Consider the following 16,030-nt stretch of genomic DNA (forward strand, 5'->3'; position numbering starts at 1 on the left):
TATGGAAGAACATTACCAGCCTGGGATGTTGCAGAACCCCAACATTTAACGGCAAGAAACCAAAACCCTCCTCAGAAACATCTCCTGAAAAAATGAATCAACCAGATGCTATTCCAACACGGACTGAGCTCACTGGCATTTGGCATTCTGCCTTTAGCTTTCTAACTTTGCTTCACAGGCTCCATCTTCTGCTATCCATAGCAGATTTCTCTCCAACAGCTGCCAAGCACTTTGTACCAGGTGTTGGGAGACCATCTCTCAGCACTTCTTTTGGCAAAATTGTGCTGCTGTTTCTATAAGTGGACTCCAATCATACATATTCTCCCACCGAAAGGTTGTGTGACAGTCTCCAAAAATAAACCTTGGAAATAAATTCACTCAAACAATTTTTTCTTATCTGACAGCAGCTTATGTTCAGACACACCTTGTCTGCCTCCATGTTATAGCCTGTGCTCAGATGTCAGTGTTAGCTCTGGATTCTCTGGTGGCAATGGGACCTTGATCAGCACTACATGTATGTCTGTAGTCTGCTGGCAGAAGGACACTCGGGATATGTCTCTGCAGAGATGCCAGCCCTGGCATAACCTATCGTTTCAGTGGCAGTAATTAACCACTCTCACCAGGACTAAATCAGGCTGGCCCACCTCCCAGTAACATGTGCCCTTTGGGTTTGTGCCTGGCCTCAAAAACTGATAGCCAAAATGCCTGGCTTCACACTGACCAGCTGCCAGACTTACAGCTAGACCCACTGTTTCAGAGACTTTCGTCTAATGTAAAGAAACTCCTTCCTTTAAGCCTTCCTTTACCCTTTCTCCTTTTATTTATTATCAGAGGGCACTGGGGGTAGCTCTAATGAAAGTATATCAGTGTAACTGAGGAAGAAATAAAACTCATAAAGGAAAAATGTGTGTTGCCTAGGTCTATGTGCACTAACAGCATCCTAAATTTTAAAACCACTGAGCACTTAGCAGCTGCTTCTACAGGCAACTGAGCAGTAGGATTTCTGTAAAGCGTAATGTAGGTAAAACAGTAACATTACTTAGGACAGTGTCTGTACTAGTAACACAGGAATGAAGGATGCTCCCCAATGCTCTCCTTCCATCTCCAACTGTGAAAATGTCGCTCCTTCTTTTATTTCAGTAGCATTTAGAATGCATAAAATGGCACTCTACTAAAATATTTTCTACAAACTTTCATGTTTTTTGAAGTGTGTTTTGTCTCCCTTTTCTATCCTCTTTACTGAACGAACATGTGTCACAGGATGCTGACTCCAATCTTGCCATCCAAGTGATTGGTACTTGCTTAGAGAGACTGGGCTGAGAGGAATGAGGCTATGTGAAAGAAATGGCACATACATTATTGACAACCCCTCTTCCTCTTAAGTCCTCTTCTGCAAAATAAAAAGGAACTTACTGGATTATAATAATTTGCTAAGTGTCAAAAAAAAGGAGGAAACCTAGTTAAATGGAGGTTTTTTTCTGCAGTGAATCTTTAGACAGAGGGACCTGGGGTTTCTGTCACAGCAAAAAAAAATGAATGACAGAGCAGAAGCTAGTAGGGATATTTAATTTGATTTTTTTAAAGATGGTATATAGCCTTTTTACATTAAAATATAAAGTTCCATCATAAAATTTTTAACTGTTTGACAGACTTAATGGAACCTTAACAGTCCTTTTGTCCTTTCTCTCTATTTGACCTCTGTCTTTTGCCTCCCTCCTCCATTTTTGCCTTTTAAAAAAGAGGAAAACCGTCATCTTCTGTATGTTGGAACAGTGTTGGCATGACAGTGCTTCCGTACATGACAAAATGTGTAGGGGCCATGTCTCAGGGGGATATTCCAAACATCAGTCCTGGCTTGGAAAGCACTTTAAATATCTGTGATATAGATGCAAAACATCAGTTCTGCTGAAACCAGTGATGATCAGAGGTACGTCTCAAGCTGTTAATAATAAGCATCAGCATAAAGTACAGGGATACCAGATTGCTAGGTAAATGATACAAGACAGCTCATCTCTGAAAGGTAATGAAAGAGAAGAGCTGTCTATTTCTGGCAGGATTTTTTTATCATGTGTCCCCTGTCATCGTCATTATCACCCCACCCCCCACGCCGTTATTCAGCACTTGAAAAAACTGCTTTGAAAATAATAATGCTTCTTGGTGTCAAACAGCTCAGGAATCTGACAAAAGTCAGAGGTGAGGAGACCTTTCCCTCACCAGGCCCCTAGCCCTGATAACAGAGGAAAGGTCTGTTTCAGACTCTATTCAAAGTGTTTATTTAATTACTGCATTTCTTTAAGACTGGACGAGCTGACTTCTAAGACATATTGACTAATGTTTTTGGAAAGAAAAGGGCTTTGCCTTGCTAAATTATGTTTGTTGTATTGGCACTTTCTCAACAAAGAAGAATAATGGTAAAGAGTTGGAATCACATTAGAAACAACCTCTAAGGCCAGCTTTCTGGGACTGCTTTGAACTCTCACTCATCATTATTTTATGCACCCAATCTCCTTTGTGCTTATATGAAGAGGGTAAGAAACAACATAAGTCTTGCCTTTAGGATTTTTAATCAAAGCTGCAGCTTTTCTGATTGCAACAGTGGATTTTCACGCTCCAGAGCAGTTGTATAAATTAAAATCCCGTGTTTCTGTGAGCTAGGGAATGGAACTGTTTGAAATGTTCTTAACAAGAAGAGCTCGCTGCCACTGTCAGAAAGGAGGAGAGGAAGCTTCAGGAGCTCTGGGCTTCTATTGCCCCACACAGGGATCTGTGACTGATAGACCACCGGGGGGTGTGGGTGCAGACTTGTGAGCAGTGTGACAGTCTCCATCCTTTCCTGGATAGGCCCTCACCAGCTTTCTTCAGATCCACCTGCCACTGGACTGAGGAACAGAGAAAACAGTGACACATGCATGCAGCAGAGGAGGCAAAGGGCTGATCATTTTGAGATGTACCTACCCAGTGCACAAGGCAGCCCCTAGCCCCTCAAAACATCAGATGCACGTCTGCTCCCCCAAAACACTGTGTAGCAAGTTCAGGGATGAAAATGTGATGAGCTGGAGAAAGAACATTAGGCTGGATCTGTAGCTTTTGTAATAACACAACCAAGACTTTCCAGACACAAGGCCAGGTCTGGAAGTTTTCCTCCCCTGCTGCACCCCTGCCCCCAGCCCCCCACCCCCTGTTTGCCCTTCTGCCCAGCTGCTACATTCTGGCTTTGCATTTGTGAGGTCATTCTAGACAGATGTCATATGTTGGCTTGCCACAGTTATTCCTACAGGGGCCAGTGGCCCCTGCACTGGATGCCCAACATAAAGAGAAGCCCACCAGCAGGTGCAAAGAGAAAAGAGATGGTAGGCAGCTTCAAACGGGAAAATTCATACTGGGCGGCCGTGCAGCCTGCTGCCTGGGCTCCCAGCACCCGTGATGAGCTCGGAGCTGCGGGTGGCTGAGCCGAAACCCGGGATGCCCGGGGAGAAGGCGCATGGGAGCCACACGGCGGGGCCGGGAGCCTGGCTGGGGCTGCCCCGGCAGCGCGGGGCTGGGCCCGGGGTCGGGGGTTGGGACCCGGGGCCGAGTCGGGCGGACGGGGCGGGTGTGGGCAGCTGGATACTGGCGGGGGGCGCGGTGGGCAGCGCCCGCGCGGGAGAGGAGCGGAGAGACAGGTGGAGGAGCATCCCTGCACTGCTCTCCTAGGGGGATCGCCCCTGCTCCTCGCTGCTCCCATCCCCCCCTCCACCCACCCCCCTTAGCTTTCTATAGGTGACAGAAAGAGGCTGTCACTTAAAGCCCATCTCCGCCCTCCGTGCCGGTGCTGTGCCGGAGGGGCGGGCGGTAAGCGCCGGGGCGGGTCGCTCGCCGCTGTTGCTGCCGCCGCTCCCGCGACGCCGGCCACTGCCCGCGCTGCCTCCGTGGGTGCCGCCGCGCCTGGCTACCCGCCCCTGGCCGCCGGCCCACCGACCGGCCCGGCAGCTGCCCGCTGGCGCGCCCCGCCGCTCCGGGAGCTGGTCGCCGGCCCCGCTGCGCCCGGACCCCGCCGCCGGCGATGCATGGGGAGAGCGACGGGGATGCTCGGTGTGAGTTGCTTATCACAGACCTTTGTTCGAGCTGGGGTTGGGGCGCGGGGTGCGTGTCAGATAGCGCGTTTGCTTGTTTGCTGTGTTGAGTTTCTTCCACCTGCCTTTAAGCAGCCCAAGCCTGCCTTCAGAGATGCTGAGATCTCAGGTATCGGGGACCGGAGAGGGAAGTATTGCCGAGCTGTCCAGGCACACATCTGGATTCACTTGAGAGTTTGCACACTGCAGGTTGCATCCTGTAAAGCAAGCAGCTCCCAGTATGGAGTGCTTCCCATGAATGTCAGGTTAAGGGGTATTGTGGTGGCTTTTTTCACACTGTTTTGTGCCTAAAACATGTTCCTTTCTTAAAGTCGAGGTCGGTGAGAGGGTGGCCCCCACTGCATGCCACTGAAAAGGCAGCCCCGGTGGGGTCAGCGCCAGCAGCATGGATTTTCCGATGGCATCTCCCAAAGGTGGGACAGCAGGGTGCAACCCTCCGGGCCCATGCTGGGCAGGACTGACAGGCCCCAGCCTCAGCCCCGGGGTGTAAGGCCAGGATGCATGCAGAGATCCTAAGTGGGACAGATGTCAATGACTGCCTTTGCTCTGCTGGAAAGAAGGAAGAAAGAAAAATGCCAGGGCATCTGTAAGGCTGCTGTGCTTAAGTTTTTGCAGTTTTTGCCTGATAAGATTAATGTTGGGGTGGAAGGTGGTGCGAGTTTCCCCAGAGGAATTGGCAAGAAACATGCTTGCTCTTCAGCTGCGGCAGGCAGGCCCCAAGCATGCCTTGCACCAGCTGGTGTGCCTGCAGCAGCACACCTCGCAGTGCAGATGAGGAGCCACCACTGTGCGGGTCCCCTCCTTGCCCCCGCTGCAGGGCCGCTCACCGTGTCTGTGTTGTCACGTATTTGATACGCAGGTCCTGGCCAGCAGAGCATCCCGTACTGTCCAGTAGGAGAGCACGGCGCAGCCCTGACCCTGCTGAGCCACGCAGCGTGCCAGAGTCAAGCATGATGTAAGTACCCGGTGTGGCGTGGGCGAGCCGCCGGGGCTCAGCGCTGGGACTAGTGCCCTCCCGGTGCGCGTACCCTGAGGAGCTCAGGACAGCCCGGGAGAAGAGGCCCGCGGTGCTGCCTCCTGGGACCGGGGATGCTGCCCGCGGGGAAGCGGCTCGGGCGTTACGCCCGCCTTCTGGGAAGCAAACCACGGCTCGCTCAAAGCCCAGCCGTGCTTCTTGCACTGACACGGCCGTTTAATGCCGCTGTTTTTCCCGGTTCTGTGGCGGCTGTGCTCGCAGCATGCCCGGGTCCGGGCGACCGCTTCCCACCCTCTGGCTGCTCCGCAAAAGCCGCGGGTGCGGCTTCATGTGCCGAGACTGGCCCGTCAACGGGAGGTTTCAGCCCGCCCAGGCGCAGAACCCGCCCCGCCCCGCCCCGCCCCGCCCCGGCGGCGCCCCCGCACCCGGCCCAGCCCGGCCGCGCACGACCCCTGGCGGCAGCACGTGGCACTGCGGACCCTCCCGGCGCAGCCAATCACGGCCGAGGGGAGCGCGGGGGGCCGCGCGCGGCCGAGTGACGCGAGCAGCGCGGCGGGCCGCAGGCAGGCGGGGCCGCCGGGCGGGCGGGAGGCGGGACGCGGGGGGGCGCGGGACTCCCCCGCCGTTTCGGATTAGCCCCGGCCCGGGGGGGCGGGTCCGCGCCGGCGGCACGTGTGGGCCTTGTCGGACAGGCTGGGCAGCCAATGGGAGGTGACGGGCCGGGTGGGGCCGCGCGGGGCCCGGCGCAGTGCGCTCGGCCGCGCGGGGCGTGCGGGCTGCTGGGGACTGCCACCCCCCGCCGCCCGCCAGGCCGCCCGCCCGCCTTCGCCCGCTCACCGGCTCTTTCCCTTTGTGCTCCCCTCTTGCTGCCGCCATGCCGCACCCGCCTGCGCCCGCCCCGCTGCGGCCCGGTGGCCGCCTCTCGTCGCCGCGCCGCTGAAGGAGGAGAAAGCAGCGAGGAGGAGGTTGCCCGCCCGCCGCCCTATGCCGCAGCGCCGTCCCGCCGCCGTCCCGGGGACCTGCATGGACGGGCATGGGGAGAGCTGCGCCTTCCCGCGCCGCCGGGGCTGAGCCGCTCCTCCGCCGCCCGCCGCGCCGCCCGTCGCTCGCCGCCCTCGGCCTGCTCGCCGCCCTGGGGTTGCTGCTGGGCTCAGGTACCGGGACGGGAGCGGGGACGGGGCTCGGCGCTCGGGGTCCCGGGGCGGGTGTTAGGCGCAGCGCCGCGAGCGGGGAGCGCCCCGCGCGGGGCAGGGGCGGGCGCAGAGCGGGGCCGGGCTGGCGGGCCTGCCCGCCAGCGGGGCCGGGGAGCGGCGGCCTCTGCGGCGGGGGAGCCGGCCTTTGCTCGGCGGGTGGGAAACCGGGAGGAAGGCGGCGGGTACCCGCGCGTTGCGGACGCCTGCTAAAGCGGTCTGTGCTCCCCGCGCAGTTGTAGGGGGAGGGGAGAGGTCACCCGGCTTTAGTCAAGTTGCCGTTCTTTCACCGCTCTCTGTGCCAAGAACCCACCGAAAGCAGCAAACAAACTCCTTGAAGCTGCAGGGAATGTGGAGCGGCAGATTTATTTGAGTATTTGATAACTTGACTGATTTGCTCAGCTAGGCTAATTTATTTGTGATTAAAATACTATCACAAATCAGAACTGAAGGGGAGCGTAAGGTTCCCTGATGCGTCGAAAGTCAGGCTCTGAACCAACATTGGCTGTGCCACTTTGCGTGGCATAGGCCTTTTTTGTTTGTGTGTCCAAACCCACAGAATTTGCTCAGTTGTTCTTTTATTTTGCAAAGCTACATATTACTTGCACAAAGGCAAAGTGAGAAACTTACTGCTTACTTACACACTTCGTGGTCACGCTTGACTGTAGGTTACAGATTTCCTCCTTCATACTCTGTGTTATCTTGGGATTTTGACAGGAGATTTGTGTTAGCTACCCATCACTGGCAACACCTGTTGCCGTTATAAATTCATGGTTTGGATATTCAGAGTAAGTTATTTGAGTACTGACTCACATGAGGGTCAGCTAAGGGGCAAGCAAAGAAATTGCTAATACTCTCACATCATTGTGTGAATTGCAGAAAAATGAGAAGTGTTGCAGTACTGTTCAGTTCATTGTCTGCTCCTCATTTCTCCGGAATTTAGGAACGTTTTAATTAGGCTTTTAAAATCAGACTGGAGCCATGCCTATTTTACTTTGAGGACACGCAAAACAAGTGAGAAATGTTGTAAAGAGGGCTCTGAGGGGAGCAAAAAGAGTATCTGTTAAATGTATTCTATTTTCCCTTTTTCACACTTCCATGTATCTTTGTAAGCGTTTTTGTGGTTTAAAAATCTGCTTTATGACAGTGAAATTACAGATTAATGTATGCACAGCTGAATTTTATAGTTCATGAAAGTAACAAGCACAGCGTGTTTTCAGTGGAAAGTTCTGGCCGCTGGACAGCTATTTTATGAAATCTTACAGTATTTAAGAAGGTCCATCTTGTGTTACCTGGCGTCTTCCTCATTTTAACCCCTGTGGAACGTGTGGCTCTGTTTCCTTTAGTGCAGTGTGTAGTCTTGCCAGTTTTGTTTCTGATCCTTATGAGTTCTTGTGTAAATGTTACCTGCAGAAGACCGTTGTTAACTGCCATGAGAGTCTGGAAGGGTTTCAGATCATGACAGCAAGAACTGTGGAGGAGAGGGCTGTAAAACTCCAGTTTGCTGGCTGGGATGGTAATTAATGCTTTCTGTGCGGAAATCAGGTGACCAGATAAAGTCTAACTGGTTTGTTCCTGTAAACTGAACTGTGTACCTGTTGCATACATCTGATAAGTACTTCAGTTTTTTGTGGGGAGAGGGTTTCTTTGGCCCTTGTCTTATTATTGAATTACACTTTTAAGAAGTACTGCTATTGCAGTGTATTGTACTGCACCTTACACTTGAGACAGCTGTGGGTTTTCTCACTCATTAGTCCCAGAAAGTGAGCAGTGAAGCTTTAGCTATGGCAGTGTCAGGGAAATAAAGCAAACTGAATTTATGGGCTGCCCACTTTCCTACCCTGCTTCTCCCCACCCTGCTTTCTAGAAGAGAAACTGATTTCTGCTTCATTCAGTCGGTTTTTGTCTAAGCATATGTCACTTGCTGCCTTTAGCACATCCTTCTGAGGGGTAGGATTCTGTTTAAAAGTTCAATACCTTGTGTAAAGCACTGAATGACTAAATGGAGACTTGATTATTGACCAAGTGATTAACTTAAGCATGGAAATTCATCATCACCTTGGTATCTGGAAGGAAATGCTGGGCTCATACTTGGCAGGAGTTTAGTGCTTTTAATTTCCATCTAGACAATATCAAGTAATGGATTAAGTCATGCATGGACCATCTCAGCCTGTGAGATGGTCTGTATTGCTATCTTTCTGCCTCCTGAGCCCTTTTTCTCTATTATATGGTGTTTCCTTAATGGGTGAACACTGCAAGTTCTTGTCTTCAGGTTGTTTTCTGCAGTTCTGTTTCCTGTGGGTGTAAAATGAGGTATTGCAATCTGTTTGCGTAATTTCTCTCTGCCATCTGTTTGTGCTTAGGTGACTGCCAGATGCAAACACCTTGTGGAATCCAGAAGTGCACCACTGATTTTGTATCTTTAACATCACATCTGAACTCTGCTTTTGAGGGGTTTGATCTGGAGTTCTGCAAGGCCCTGCGAGCGTACTCTGCCTGTACTGATCGCAATTCCAAAGTATGCCGTGGAAACCTAGTCTACCATTACGCAGTGCTTGGGATCAGCGACCTCATGAGCCAGAGAAACTGTTCCAAAGATGGACCCACATCCTCCACCAACCCTGAGGTGACCCATGATCCCTGTAATTACAATGACCACATAGAAGCCAGAGAATATCGGGGAGGGGGCAAGACGACGACTCCTACTTACCTGTTTTGTGGCTTGTTTGGTGATCCTCATCTGAGGACTTTTAAGGATCACTTCCAGACATGCAAAGTGGAAGGCGCTTGGCCCCTCGTAGACAATAATTACTTATCAGTGCAAGTGACCAATGTGCCTGTGGTCCCAGGATCCAGCGCTACTGCTACAAATAAGGTATGAATTGTTCTTAATCACTGTGCATGCACATGTACAGAAGTAAAAGGCCAAGACAGCAGGGTAAGTCACTTAGCCCTGAACAGTTAAGAAGTGTGGCAGCTTGAGAATCTTCTGTGCAGTAGTCCAAGACAGTAAAACTGTTAGCCTCTTCTTTTCTGAGAATCAAACAAAGCTTAAACAGGTCCTTTTCTTCCTTCCACTCCACCCCACCACAAAAAAATGCTGTACACATCACCAGGTAAGCTTTTAAGGGTTCTAAAGGTAACACTTTGAAACAGTCTCTGCACTGCACCATCTGTGACTGCCTCTGCACTATGTAGGCATTTTAGGCAAGGAGACAGGAAAGTCTGAAGTATCTCCTTTTCATTAGATTGTGTAGCCATAACAGTAGAAACCAAAAAATACTGACAAAGAGTCACAACAAATGAGTTATCAAGACACTGAGCGTTCAGTGCAGAGACAAGAAAGGGAACTGTAGAGAACTGAGAGGAGGTAGCAAAAAAAATTACATTTGCCAAATGCTTATCAGGTCTTAGTACCCTGGCTTTACTAAAGAAGCAGCAGCTTCTGCTGAATTCTGCTGAGGGTGTAAGTCTCTCTTCAGACATGCAAGACTTAAGATTGCTCTCCTCTCAGCCAGTTGAGGTGGCTAGAGAAGGAATAAATGTGCTATTATTGATAGCTTATGCCATTTCCTTACTTTAAGAAAAGTACTTGTCTCTTTTTGCCGGAGGTAGACAGGTGTCTGTAGGAGGAAAACAAGGAGGTATAATGCATAAGTCTGGTTAAGGTGTCCTTTGATTTACCTCTAGAGTCGGGGGTGAAAAATGCTCTGAACTTTTGGGGCTTTCTTTCTATCAGTAAACAAAATCAGTTTAACATACATTTGAAGCTGATGCTGTCACATATTTCATTCCACTTTTGGAGTGAAATGGCCTTTTAAAACTCTGGTGGTGTAATTCTTGTATTGTCAAGATATGTCAAGCTATGTATATACAGTTTCAAGATCATCAGTATTGGAGATTTTACTGTTTTTCTTAAGCTCATAAGTAGGTTTTTTATTACCAGGAGCAGAGAGTGCCAGTCACAATAGGTTATAGTCTGCACATCTCCCATGAAGATGGCTGTGTAGTAGTATTAATAAGTGAAAATCAGTTTTGCTGGATTCAGCAAAATTCATGCAATCATGTTGCATTCATGCTGGATTCTGACGTACTGACTAATGTCAGTACTTGTGTGAGTGAGGCAAATTTTTGCATTTGCCAGAAGCCAGAGGTTGGACTGGTATGTCACTGAAATTCAGAATCGCCTTAACTTGTGCCCGTTCCAAGAACACTGTGCATTGTGAATGAGTTCTTGAAGGGAGGGTAAAATGAAGGAATGAGGCTGACCTGAGTGAGCTTAGCAGAAGAGATGTAGGTCTTTTGAAATCTGCTCTAGTGGCATTTTCTTAAAGACTCTTAAAAAGCAGTGTTTCACAGTCTGCAGTAAGCTTTTATCCTCGGTTTTGATAAAGTCTTGGAGAATATTCTTGATTTCCTTGTTATGGTAGTACTGGAGGAGAAAGTTGAGCGTCTTCTTATGTACAAATTATGTTGGTGGCTAGAGTGTGATGGTAGTAGATAGGGGATTTCTCTTACCCTTTAGCCACATTCTGAAAATGATTGACTATGGTAGCATGTTACACTGGTATATGTCTTCTCAAACAGGTAACCAAGAGAACTTCAGGAGACAAATGCCTGTATGTAGTAGAGAAAAGTCTGTTTTAAAGAGCATACCTTCTGTTTTTATTCTCGGTGTTTTTCTGTTTTTCTTACTCTGGAAAAAGTGGTAATGCATTTTTCTCTTTTATAATAGTGATTTAACATGCCTGCTGTTGCACAAGTACAGTTAAGTGTGCAGAAGCAATTAAATAAAATAGGATGTATCATTTAGGATATTAGGAATTTCTCTAATACAAACATCTGTTACATGTTTCACAGTCCTTGAGTTTTCTCTTTCTTTGGCAGGTAATCAAACTTCTCAGCACACCTATTCGCAGGAAATCAAGGTGGTTTGAGTGTGCAAGTAACTTAGCAAGATACGTTTTAATCTTTCTAAAGCATCCTCTTGAATCCTTTATTTCTTTATGGAGCAGCTGCTATAAAAGATACAGAAAAGTCTCGTTAAACTACACTGTCACTGCTAGTTTCATTCCTGTAACATTTTTCTCTGCAAGTACTCCATTTTGGTTGTGGTAGTGGACTATCTGCTGCTGGGTATATGACTTAAGTGCAGCTGGCAACCGAGCACCACACAGCCGCTTGCACACTCCCACGCAGTGGGATGGAGAGAGAATGGGAAGAGTAAAAGTGGGAAAACTCGTGGTTTGAGGTAATGACAATGTAGTAGGTAAAGCAAAAGCTGCGCACACAAGCAAAACAAACCAAGGAATTCACTCATCACTCCCCATGGGAGGCAGGTGTTCAGCCATCTCCAGGAAAGCAGGGCTCCATCGTGTGTGAAGGTTACTTGGGAAGAGAAACGACATCACTTTAAATGTCCCCTCCCTTTTTTGTTCTTCCCCCAGCCTTACATGCTGATGGTATGGAATATCCCTTTGGTAAGCTGGGATCAGCAGTCCCAGCTATGCCCCCTCCCAGTTTCTTCTGTATCCCCAGCCTGCTGGGTGGTGGGGAGGTGTGAGAAGCAGAAAAGGCCTTGACTCTGTAAGCACTGCTCAGTAATAATGAAAACATCCCTGTATTGTCAATGATGTTTTCAACACAAATCCAAAACATAGCCCCATGCTAGCTGCTATGAAGAAAATTAACGCTACCCCAGTCAAAACCAGCACAGTGTACTCTCCTGATTTTGGCCACAGGGTAGCTTAAGGCACTTTTAAAGAGCTACCAAGAGAAATTCAGTGACTTTTATCTACACGGTGTGTTTTCCCTAGCTGAGAGCATGCAAATAAGTCTTCTACCTTCTTCATTAGAAAAATTACCAGAACATTACCCATTGTTAGTCTTTCTGCTTTTTCATTTTAGATATTTAAGACAGATAATGGGAGATAATAAAGGTTTATGCTGAACTTAAATTTTGCAGAAGCCAAAGCAAATACTAGCCTACTTAATCCAGTCTAAAGCAGACCTAATGAAAGTAAAGACAGAAGGAGCAGAAAATTCAGTTTCTCCTGAATGTACTTTTTATGGGAAGTGATTTAAGAAGCTGTAGGAACAGAATATTTAATCTTCACATCATATGCAGTGTGCTTTTGAAAGGGACATACCATCATTTCCCTTGTAGGTAGTTATTACCTTCAAATTTATCATAGCTTTCTGGTGTACCAAGCTTTAAGGGAATCAGCAATTAAGGAAGCATTATGTGTAAAGTAAGTTGTCTTCTCTTTCCAAAACTTGTGAGACTTGAGCAACCCAAACAGTCTAGAAGGGTATAGAGGGTTATCTAGTAAGTTCACAAAGGACAAGAGAATGCCAGGAGGAGACTTTAAGAAAGAATAAAAGTATGTTGCCCCACCCCACGCATCTGGCAGGAAAGTATGAAAAGCAGGAAGATTCTTCCTTTAATTCCTTAATTGGAAGGGTACATCCACTTGTGGGAGTTGTGTATTTATTTGTAGAATGCTTTTGGCAATTTGTTTGTAGGTGCTTTGCGTATTTGTGGTGCCCATAGTAACAACATCTGTTTCTTCACAGTGTACAAAGCTATTGTTATGTTTTGTGGTCTAGCTGAAACTTGAAACTCCAGGGTTTTTGGGCTTGTCTGATAGGCTTATGCCCCTTGGCATAGGATCCTAAGGCCTTTCAGATGGAGAATGAAGGATCATCACCAAGCAGCTGGGAAAAGAGTTTAATCTCTCCTTTTGTTTTTTTTTCTGATGGACTTCCTGTATGAGTTTTGGATAGGTCACTGGCACCTCTGTCTGCATCACCAGCTATAGATAAAGAGCTCCCCTGTCTTGGAAGCTGTCTTGGGATTTCCAGAGGATAAATGGCTGTTACAAGGGGCTGTAGAGGGAGCAGGTGGGAAAGGTATTGTAGAATGCATTAGATGGAAGGGGGGTTAATTTTTTGTGTGCATTACTTGGAGGGGTACAGAGTGTTTACTGGCTTTTGTTGCTGCAACAGGTGTTCTAGATATCACTAGTGTAGTTGCCTCTGAATAGTGAATGAGGCAGAGATGCTTGGGCTCGCACATGGAAAACTTTCCTTTTTTGCACTGATTGCAAACTAAGTTTTTCCTATCCAGGTGTTTCATAGCGGGTAGCTTGAGGGTGAGAGAGGGAATAAGGACAGAGAAGGAAAGACCCACAGAGCTTTTCTGTAGTGGTTTTACTGGGCATAAAGGTTTGAACCTGGGAATTGGTGGTATTGGCAGAGTGGGGGAACATTGGGTATAAATGTTCTTTTTCCTAGACTCAAAACATTTAAATAGCTCTTTTGCAGCATGTTTTCTATTTTTACAGGACATCGTTGCAGACTGAACACAGTCTGCTACTTAGTCTCCTTTAAGTAATACTAACACATTTGTCTTCCAGTTACCATTCAGTAGTTCTAAGTAGGAACATTAGTTAAACTTACCATCTGTGATTAGTTTTTTCATCTTTGTGGACATCCTGCCTAAAGTAAAGACGAATTTGTGGTTTTTTCCAAAAGTAGTACATATTACAATTTTTTTGGTGGACAGCATAGAATTATTTAGGTTGGAAAAGACCCTGAAGATCATCAAATCCAACTGTTAACCCAGTGCTGCCAAGTCCACCCCTAAACCATGTCCCTAAGTGCCACATCTACACAGCTTTTAAACACCTCCAGGGGTGGTGACTCAAACAATTCCTTGGGGCAGTCTGTTTCAATGCTTGACGACCCTTTCTATGAAGAAATTTTTCCTAATATCCAGTCCAAACTTGCCCTGGTGCAACTTGAGGCTGTTTCCTCTTGTCTTATAACTTTGTACCTGGGAAAAGAGACTGACACCCACCTCACCACACACGTCCCTCCTTTCAGGTAGTTGGAGAGAGCAATGTCACCCCTGAGTGTCCTTTTCTCCAGGCTAAACAACCCAGTTCCCTCAGATGCTCCTTGTAAGACTTGTTCTCTAGACCCTTCACCAGCTTTATTGCCCTTCTCTGCACACGCTCCCACATCTCCATGTACTGAGGGGCCCAAAACCAAACACAGGATTTGAGGTGTGGTGTCACCAGTGCCCAGTACAGGGGGACAATCACTCCCCCTGTCCTGCTGGCCACATTGTTTCTGATACAGGCCAGGTTGCTGCTGGCCACCTTGGCCCCCTGGGCACACTGCTGGCTCCTGCCCAGCCGGCCGTCACCCAGCACCCCCAGGCCCTTTCCCACCAGGCACTTTCCAGCCGCTCTGCCCCAGCCTGTAGAGCTGCGTGGGGTTATTGTGTCCCAAATGCAGGAATATTCTCCTTGTGGAACCTCATACAACTGGCCTCATCCCATTGATCCAGCATGTCCAGATCTCTCTGTAGAGTCTTTCTACCTTCAAAGCCGATCAGCACTCCCGTCCTGCTTGGTGTTGTCTGCAAACATACAGAGCTTCTCTGGTGTAAAGATAAATGGCTATTTTTCCTGGTGTTCAAGTCAGCCTGGCCTTCATAGAGGTGGTTTTGTAAGACAAGCTGTGGCAGGTTGTCAGGCATTAAACTGTTTTCTGTAATATTTGTGGGGCTGCTAGACAACTGTTAAAGACATTTCAGTGCCTTCAATGCCGCCTGCCTTTGCAGGATGGAGAAGGAAGGGAGAGATGCGTATATACTGAGCAGTATATATCTGAATGACTTTAAAGCCTCTGGTGGTCTCTTATGGGCAGTAGGAGAGGGAATAAATTAACAATTATAAGTAGTAGGTTTTTTTCTCAGACAGACATGGTGATGCGACTTATGTTAAAACAAGCTTTACTTCTCTGTTTGTTGCCATCTAAGCTTTATAGTCCCACTGTGGGGAAGGTCAGGGAGAACCTTTGTTCTTGGGTTGTCACCTTAGAAAAGGAGGTGGAATGTTTTAGCTACTCTTAGCATTGATTAAGGATGTTTAACCATTGTCAATTTCTGGGTAGCTTTGAAATTAATCAATAGTAGATTGATTTCTAAGAGTGATTTATAAACAGTGACCTTCTTCTTTAACCGTATTCAAGAAACACTTTCCTGAATGATCTTGGCTTTCCTTTTGGAAATCATCTAATGCTGAACTGTCTTGGTTTCAGGTTGGCTTCCTCATTATTTCTCTGTTGCGCATGGAATCCATACACCTTCCCTTCCCATTTTCTTCTCTGACATGAAATAGGAATGTGTCATGGTAAAATGTCTTGTGGTTCTTCTGTACCACAGAGGCAGGCTGAAGAGGGGTTAACCGTATTTAGTTTTGTAACACTCTGAGCAGTGGTTCTTCTGAGAGGTTGGCCCCAGCAGCATTACTGAGGCAGTCTCTAAATCTTTACCAGACAGTTTGCCCTCCCCAGGCTCTCCCCACCCCCAACATCCATGGAAGAAGCAAGGTGACTTTTGCACATACACCTCTTGCTGGTGTCCTTGTGTTATGTCAACTTCAGCACAACAGTGCACCACAGAAGCATGGGTATATGGAGAGAAACGAAGAAACTGCTTGGATGATGGCTGGTGCTGTCTGATGGACTGAGTAGTCATTAGCATTTCTAACACCTTTCAGTTTTGTTTCATCCTAAGAGACCTTCTATGCCTATAAAAAGCAACTATCCTGTGATATAACTTGAAATGAGGCTATTGAATCAAGATTTTACAATGAGTCCTTATGAGTTTCCTTTATTAAATCTCTCTGCTTTCACTTTTTGGCATAGGCCATTTTTCAATAAGGTGGTGAGCGATGAGA

The 16,030-nt window shown here is 47.9% G+C and overlaps 1 protein-coding gene across 2 annotated transcripts in view; it reads left to right on the forward strand.

Annotated features, from left to right (window-relative positions):
- The window catches only part of RGMB (repulsive guidance molecule BMP co-receptor b), a 115,799-nt gene that overhangs the window by 75,890 nt on the left and 23,879 nt on the right, over positions 1-16,030 (forward strand). For both annotated transcript variants that reach the window (XR_013924936.1, XM_080372451.1), the window contains exons 1-2: positions 1-6,242; positions 8,642-9,153. The exon at positions 1-6,242 is cut by the window's left edge and continues 75,890 nt beyond it. Coding sequence is in view for 1 of the 2 variants with exons in the window: in XM_080372451.1 (XP_080228577.1) it covers positions 6,122-6,242; positions 8,642-9,153 (633 nt within the window). In the remaining variant the exon portion in view is untranslated. The remainder of the gene's footprint in view (positions 6,243-8,641; positions 9,154-16,030) is intronic.

Source organism: Falco punctatus, assembly GCF_963210335.1.
Source record: "Falco punctatus genome assembly, chromosome: Z".
Taxonomy (NCBI): domain Eukaryota; kingdom Metazoa; phylum Chordata; class Aves; order Falconiformes; family Falconidae; genus Falco; species Falco punctatus.